At 51.0% G+C, this 7,893-nt stretch overlaps 1 protein-coding gene across 1 annotated transcript in view; it reads right to left on the bottom strand.

The window, feature by feature from the left end:
- Window positions 1-6,477, bottom strand: part of LOC137526222 (protein mono-ADP-ribosyltransferase PARP14-like) — a 494,364-nt gene extending 487,887 nt beyond the window's left edge. The window contains exon 1 of the mRNA XM_068247439.1: window positions 6,250-6,477. Coding sequence (XP_068103540.1) covers window positions 6,250-6,439 — 190 coding nt within the window. The 5' untranslated portion in view covers window positions 6,440-6,477. The remainder of the gene's footprint in view (window positions 1-6,249) is intronic.
- Between the last annotated feature and the right edge of the window lie 1,416 nt (window positions 6,478-7,893).

Here is a 7,893-nt window from a genome sequence, read left to right as displayed (position 1 = left end):
GCTGTCAGTCACCCCTATTGTCTGAGATTGTATGTATTGTACAGCATTGCATAATATGTTGGCGCTATATAAATCCAATAAATAATAACAATAATAAATCCTTCTAAGTTGTAATTCTACTTGCCTATGCCTAGTGCTTTAAGATGTTACAAAGTTTGTGGATGTTAACTTTTAATGCTTGTTTGTTTTGATTGAAAATTCAATGAAAACTTTAATGAAAAAAAACAAAAAGAGAAAATAATGATTGTAAGGCACTTTAATTAACACAATATATTGTGTTTTTTTTTTTTTTTTTTTAGATTTTAACTTTTTGAGTTTAATACTACTTTAAGTGGTATTAAAAATGCCTCAAAACTTCACACAGCAATTTTGCATTATAATTGTAAATTTCACTGCCAAGTTATTACCACGCAGAATTATATTTTTCTGATGCTAAATCAATAACCTAACTTCCCACTGTTGACATCAGGAATCAAGTTACAGCACAGAGCTATCTGGAGGCATGCAAAGGGGGTGGAAGAGTAAAGTCAGATACACAGCACCAGCCAGGCAGGTATTACTGACCACAATTCCAGGAACATGAAATACAATATTGAGGCTCTGTTGCTTCTATATGTAAGCAATGCTGGTCTCACACACATTCGTTTCTTATCAGATTCTACAGAGAAAAACCATAACTTTACTGTGTGAGCTCAGCTGGAACCTATTTTATATCCAAACATTATGAACCTCACACAGAATAACTGAGAGATTCCCACCTGACAGGGCGACCCATCCCACCCCAATACTAATACTGAGAGGCCAGCCCCTCCCACCCACACCCCAATACTGATACTGAGAGGCCAACTCCTCCCACCCACACCCCAATACTAACACTGAGAGGCTAACCCCTCCCACCCACACCCCAATACTAATACTGAGAGGCCAACCCCTCTCACCCACACCCCAATACTAATACTGAGAGGCCAACCCCTCTCACCCACACCCCAATACTAATACTGAGAGGTCAACCCCTGCCACCCACACCCCAATACTAATACTGAGAGGCCAACCCCTCTCACCCACACCCCAATACTAATACTGAGAGGCCAACCCCTCTCACCCACACCCCAATACTAATACTGAGAGGCCAACCCCTCTCACCCACACCCCAATACTAATACTGAGAGGCCAACCCCTCCCACCCACACCCCAATACTAATACTGAGAGGCCAACCCCTCTCACCCACACCCCAATACTAATACTGAGAGGCCAACCCCTCCCACCCACACCCCAATACTAATACTGAGAGGCCAACCCCTCCCACCCACACCCCAATACTAATACTGAGAGGCCAACCCCTCCCACCCACACCCCAATACTAATACTGAGGCCAACCCCTCCCACCCACACCCCAATACTGATACTGAGAGACCAACCCCTGCTCCCCAAACCCCAATACTAATACTGAGAGGCCAACCCCTCCCACCCACACCCCAATACTAATACTGAGAGGCCAACCCCTCCCCCCACACCCCAATACTAATACTGAGAGGCAAACCCCTGCCACCCACACCCCAATACTAATACTGAGAGGCCAACCCCTCCCACCCACACCCCAATACTAATACTGAGAGGCCAACCCCTCCCACCCACACCCCAATACTAATACTGAGAGGCCAACCCCTCCCACCCACACCCCAATACTAATACTGAGGCCAACCCCTCCCACCCACACCCCGATACTGAGAGACCAACCCCTGCTCCCCAAACCCCAATACTAATACTGAGAGGCCAACCCCTCCCACCCACACCCCAATACTAATACGGAGAGGCCAACCCCTCCCCCCACACCCCAATACTAATACTGAGAGGCCAACCCCGCCCCCCACACCCCAATACTAATACTGAGAGGCCAACCCCTCTCACCCACACCCCAATACTAATACTGAGAGGCCAACCCCTCCCACCGACACCCCAATACTAATACTGAGAGGCCAACCCCTCCCACCCACACCCCAATACTAATACTGAGGCCAACCCCTCCCACCCACACCCCGATACTGAGAGACCAACCCCTGCTCCCCAAACCCCAATACTAATACTGAGAGGCCAACCCCTCCCACCCAAACCCCAATACTAATACTGAGAGGCCAACCCCTCCCCCCACACCCCAATACTAATACTGAGAGGCCAACCCCGCCCCCCACACCCCAATACTAATACTGAGAGGCCAACCCCTGCCCCCACACACCCCAATAGTAATACTGAGAGGCCAACCCCTCCCATCCACACCCCAATACTAATACTGAGAGGCCAACCCCTCCCCCCACACCCCAATACTAATACTGAGAGGCCAACCCCCCCACTCCCCAATACTAATACTGAGAGGCCAACCCCTCCCACCCACACCCCAATACTAATTCTGAGAGGCCAACCCCTTCCACCTACACCCCAATACTAATACTGAGAGGCCAACTCCTCCCCCCCCACACCACAATATTAATACTGAGAGGCCAACGCCTCCCACCTACACCACAATACTACTACTGAGAGGCCAACCCCTCCCACCCACACCCCAATACTAACACTAAGAGGCCAACCCCTTCCCCCACACCCCAATACTAATACTGAGAGGCCAACCCCTCCCATCCACACCCCAATACTAACACTGAGAGGGCAACGCCTCCCACGCACACCCCAATACTAATAATGAGAGGCCAACCCCTCCCCCCACACCCCAATACTAATTCTGAGAGGCCAACCCCTCCCCCCACACCCCAATACTAATTCTGAGAGGCCAACCCCTTCCACCTACACCCCAATACTAATACTGAGAGGCCAACCCCTCCCCCCACACACCCAATACGAATACTGAGAGGCCAGCCCCTCCCACCCACACCCCAATACTAATACTGAGAGGCCAGTCCCTCCCACCCAGACCCCAATACTAACACTGAGAGGCCAACCCCTCCCCCCACACCCCAATACTAATTCTGAGAGGCCAACCCCTCCCCCCACACCCCAATACTAATTCTGAGAGGCCAACCCCTTCCACCTACACCCCAATACTAATACTGAGAGGCCAACCCCTCCCCCCACACACCCAATACGAATACTGAGAGGCCAACCCCTCCCACCCACACCCCAATACTAATACTGAGAGGCCAGCCCCTCCCACCCAGACCCCAATACTAACACTGAGAGGCCAACCCCTCCCCCCACACCCCAATACTAATTCTGAGAGGCCAACCCCTCCCCCCACACCCCAATACTAATTCTGAGAGGCCAACCCCTTCCACCTACACCCCAATACTAATACTGAGAGGCCAACCCCTCCCCCCACACACCCAATACAAATACTGAGAGGCCAACCCCTCCCACCCACACCCCAATACTAATACTGAGAGGCCAGCCCCTCCCACCCAGACCCCAATACTAACACTGAGAGGCCACCCCCTCCCACCCACACCCCAATACTAATACTGAGAGGCCAACCCCTCCCACCCACCAGTGTTGCCAACCGCCCGTAAATTTACGGGCAGCCCGTAATTTTTTATACAAATTAAGCTGCCCGTGAATTCCGTAAGGAATTCAGCAGCGTCCGTAAAAGGGCGGCCGATTCGCCGCCCGCCCTGTTTCAGAAGGACAGCGGCGCAGTGGAGGAAGAGCTGTTGGCAGCGGTGGAGAAGGGGGGCAATCTCCCCCCCCCCCTTCTCTCACCTTAGTGCTCTCCTTCCCTCGCTGACTGTCCCCCTCCTAAGTGCGGAGTGGCGCTTGGCAGCGGGCGGGACTTACCTTCCGTCTCGCTCCTGCGCCGGAAGTTCTGCTGATCTGGTCTGGACCAGACCAGAGTAGCGGCAGATCATCCCGTGCCGGCAACGAGAGAAGACGCAGGTAAGTTCTGCTCACTGCCGCCTGCCACTGCCAGTCACTTACCTGCCCCCTCCTTGTAGTGTATGAGGATATACCCCTCTCTAGCACTTACCTGCCCCTCCTTGTAGTGTATGAGGATGTAACCCCTCTTGAAACTTACCTGCCCTCTCCTTGTAGTGTATGAGGATGTACCCCCTCTCTAGCACTTACCTGCCCCTCCTTGCATTGTATGAGGATGTACCCCCTCTCTAGCACTTACCTGCCTCCTCCTTGTAGTGTATGAGGCTGTACCCCTCTCTAGCACTTACCTGCCCCCTCCTTGTAGTGTATGAGGATGTACCCCCTCTCTAGCACTTACCTGCCCCTCCTTGTAGTGTATAAGGATGTACCCCCTCTCTAGCACTTACCTGCCCTCTCCTTGTAGTGTATGAGGCTGTACCCCCTCTCTAGCACTTACCTGCCCCCTCCTTGTAGTGTATGAGGATGTACCCCCTCTCTAGCACTTACCTGCCCCCTCCTTGTAGTGTATGAGGCTGTACCCCTCTCTAGCACTTACCTGCCCCCCTCCTTGTAGTATATGAGGATGTACCCCCTCTCTAGCACTTACCTGCCCCCTCCTTGTAGTGTATGAGGATGTACCCCTCTCTAGCATACCCCCGCTCTAGCATTTACCTGTCCTCTCCTTGTAGTGTATGAGGATGTACCCCCTCTCTAGCACTTACCTGCCCCTCCTTGTAGTGTATGAGGATGTACCCCCTCTCTAGCACTTACCTGCCCCTCCTTGTAGTATATGAGGATGTACCCCTCTCTAGCACTTACCTGCCCCTCCTTGTAGTGTATGAGGATGTACACCTCTCTAGCACTTACCTGCCCCCTCCTTGTAGTGTATGAGGATGTACCCCTCTCTAGCACTTACCTGCCCCTCCTTGTAGTGTATGAGGCTGTACCCCTCTCTAGCACTTACCGGCCCCCTCCTTGTAGTGTATGAGGATGTACCCCCTCTCTAGCACTTACCTGCCCCCTCCTTGTAGTGTATGAGGCTGTACCCCTCTCTAGCACTTACCTGCCCCCTCCTTGTAGTGTATGAGGATGTACCCCCTCTCTAGCACTTACCTGCCCCCTCCTTGTAGTGTATGAGGATGTACCCCCTCTCTAGCACTTACCTGCCCCCTCCGTGTAGTGTATGAGGATGTACCCCCTCTCTAGCACTTACCGGCCCCCTCCTTGTAGTGTATGAGGATGTACCCCCTCTCTAGCACTTACCTGCCCCTCCTTGCAGTGTATGAGGATGTACCCCCTCTCTAGCACTTACCTGCCCTCTCCTTGTAGTATATGAGGATGTACCCCCTCTCTAGCACTTACCTGCCCTCTCATTGTAGTATATGAGGATGTACCCCCTCTCTAACACTTACCTGCCCCCTCCTTGTAGTGTATGAGGATGTACCCCTCTCTAGCACTTACCTGCCCCTCCTTGCAGTGTATGAGGATGTACCCCCTCTCTAGCACTTACCTGCCCTCTCCTTGTAGTATATGAGGATGTACCCCCTCTCTAGCACTTACCTGCCCCCTCCTTGTAGTATATGAGGATGTACCCCTCTCTAGCACTTGCCTGCCCCCCTCCTTGTAGTTTATGAGGCTGTACCCCTCTCTAGCACTTACCTGCCCCCCTCCTTGTAGTGTATGAGGCTGTACCCCCTCTCTAGCCCTTACCTGCCCCCCTCCTTTTAGTGTATGAGGCTGTACCCCCTCTCTAGCACTTACCTGCCCCCTCCTTGTAGTGTATGAGGCTGTACCCCCCTCTCTAGCACTTACCTGCCCCCTCCTTGTAGTGTATGAGGATGTACCCCCTCTCTAGCACTTACCTGCCCCCTCCTTGTAGTGTATGAGGATGTACCCCCTCTCTAGTGCTTACCGGCCCCCTCCTTGTAGTGTATGAGGCTGTACCCCTCTCTAGCACTTACCTGCCCCCTCCATGTAGTGTATGAGGCTGTACCCCTCTCTAGCACTTACCGGCCCCCCTCCTTGTAGTGTATGAGGATGTACCCCCTCTCTAGCACTTACCTGACCCCTCCTTGTAGTGCATGAGGCTGTACACCTCTCTAGCACTTACCTGCCCCCTCCTTGTAGTGTATGAGGATGTACCCCCTCTCTAGCACTTACCTGCCCCCTCCTTGTAGTGTATGAGGATGTACCCCCTCTCTAGCACTTACCTGTCCCCTCCTTGTAGTGTATGATGATATACCCCCTCTCTAGCACTTACCTGTCCCCTCCTTGTAGTGTATGAGGATGTACCCCCTCTCTAGCACTTACCTGTCCCCTCCTTGTAGTGTATGAGGATATACCCCCTCTCTAGCATTCACCTTCCCCCTTCTCATGTGTATTTTATCACTTACCTGCTTGTTGTGTAAAGTGTATGAGGATATAGCCCCGGCTGCAATCGTAGTCTTGGATCTCACAGTCTCCTCCACCTGATCTGTTCCTGTTCTGGAAATACAGCAGAAGTTTATTCTTTGCTTTTCTTAGCGTTTGAGGGCCAGCGTCCCACTTGAGGGCCAGGGGGTGCTGGTAGCCGGTGTCCCCCATGGCTCAGGCAGTGTGAGAGTGACTGGGACTAAGCAACTGTTGTTGGTTGATACTGGGTGTGGAGCAAAAGAATGTCTCTCTGGAAGCTTTTGCTTTCACTTTTGTCTTCCCGGAAAGTCCCTTGTACCTGAGGAGTCTCAGCTGCTTTATTTAAAGGGTACCTAAACTGAGAGGGATATGGAGGTGTAATGAATAGTGACATGTCAGCTGCGGTGGATAGCAGTATCACCGCAGCTACTTCTGGTCCTCTGCCTGCCAATCTCCCCGCACCTTGGGTGTCTAGCACGCCGAGGACAGGTGTGGGGAATAGGCATGCTCGGAATTGCAAATCCCTGTTCCGCGGTAATTCCGCATACTGCCGCTCCAAAATTCCGCTACCGTTTCATTCCGGCGGTATTCCGGAGGGTTTCCGCGGTATTCCAGAATTTACCGTGTGTATGTTTCCATATTTTTATTGCGGACTTCCGGAATTTACGTTAGCGTTGCTCATTCTGTCTTTTTGCTAATTTACTGATTGTTTTTGGTTTCTTCTGCCTTTTAAGATGATATGAAGATTGTGTTTAAGAGTGTATAGTGAATAAAGTTGTTGTATATGGTCTAAATTTGTCATAACAGCGTACTTTCGTAAATTTCCGACCATTTTGTCAGAATTCCGGATTTTTTTGCAATTATGCACTGTGGGGGCGGATCCCTGGAGGAATTCCGTGGTATTGTCACTTCCGGGAACTTGTGGAGTCTGTGTGGACAGTGTGAGAGACCTGGAGGAGCGGATTGCACCTGCTTTTGTGGTAAGTAAGTAATATGTATATATATTTTTTACATATATGTGTATGATGATTGATGAATGCAATTATTCCATTTTTTGTGGGGTTAGAAAAAAGTTACCATTTTTGTGTTTGACACTGAACTGTCAGTCATTTGTATAGGATAGCATCATGTTGCATTTGATGGAGATTTGTGGCATGCACTTTCTGGGCATGAAGTTACCTTCGTGGGCATGTAGGGCCATTTTTTTTCCAGACCACATGGTGGAGGAGGGCCGGTGTTAGGACCCAGACAGCTAAATTGGGTTGCAAGGGTTAGTGCTGCTGATGGGCATTATGGGGTTAATGTATGACTTGCATGACTTGTCACATGTTTAATTTCATTTGTATGCTATTTTATGGGGTATGCTAAAATGTTGGAACACTGGCAGACCGACACAACCCACCCCCACAGAGTACGCAGTCAGATTGGTCGCAGATGTGCCCTGAAAGTGCAGTCAGATTGGTCGCAGATGTGCCCACAAAGTGCAGTCAGATTGGTCGCAGATGTGCCCACAAAGTGCAGTCTGATTGGTCGCAGATGTGCCCACAAAGTGCAGTCTGATTGGTCGCAGATGTGTACGTACAAATCAACAGAAGTTATAAAGTAACACCTCCAATATCAAGCAAGCGTGTCAGCTGTATAATGTG

This window comes from Hyperolius riggenbachi, chromosome 7, assembly GCF_040937935.1.
Source record: "Hyperolius riggenbachi isolate aHypRig1 chromosome 7, aHypRig1.pri, whole genome shotgun sequence".
In the NCBI taxonomy this organism is placed as follows: Eukaryota; Metazoa; Chordata; class Amphibia; order Anura; family Hyperoliidae; genus Hyperolius; species Hyperolius riggenbachi.
This window is presented reverse-complemented; position numbering and strand designations above follow the sequence as displayed.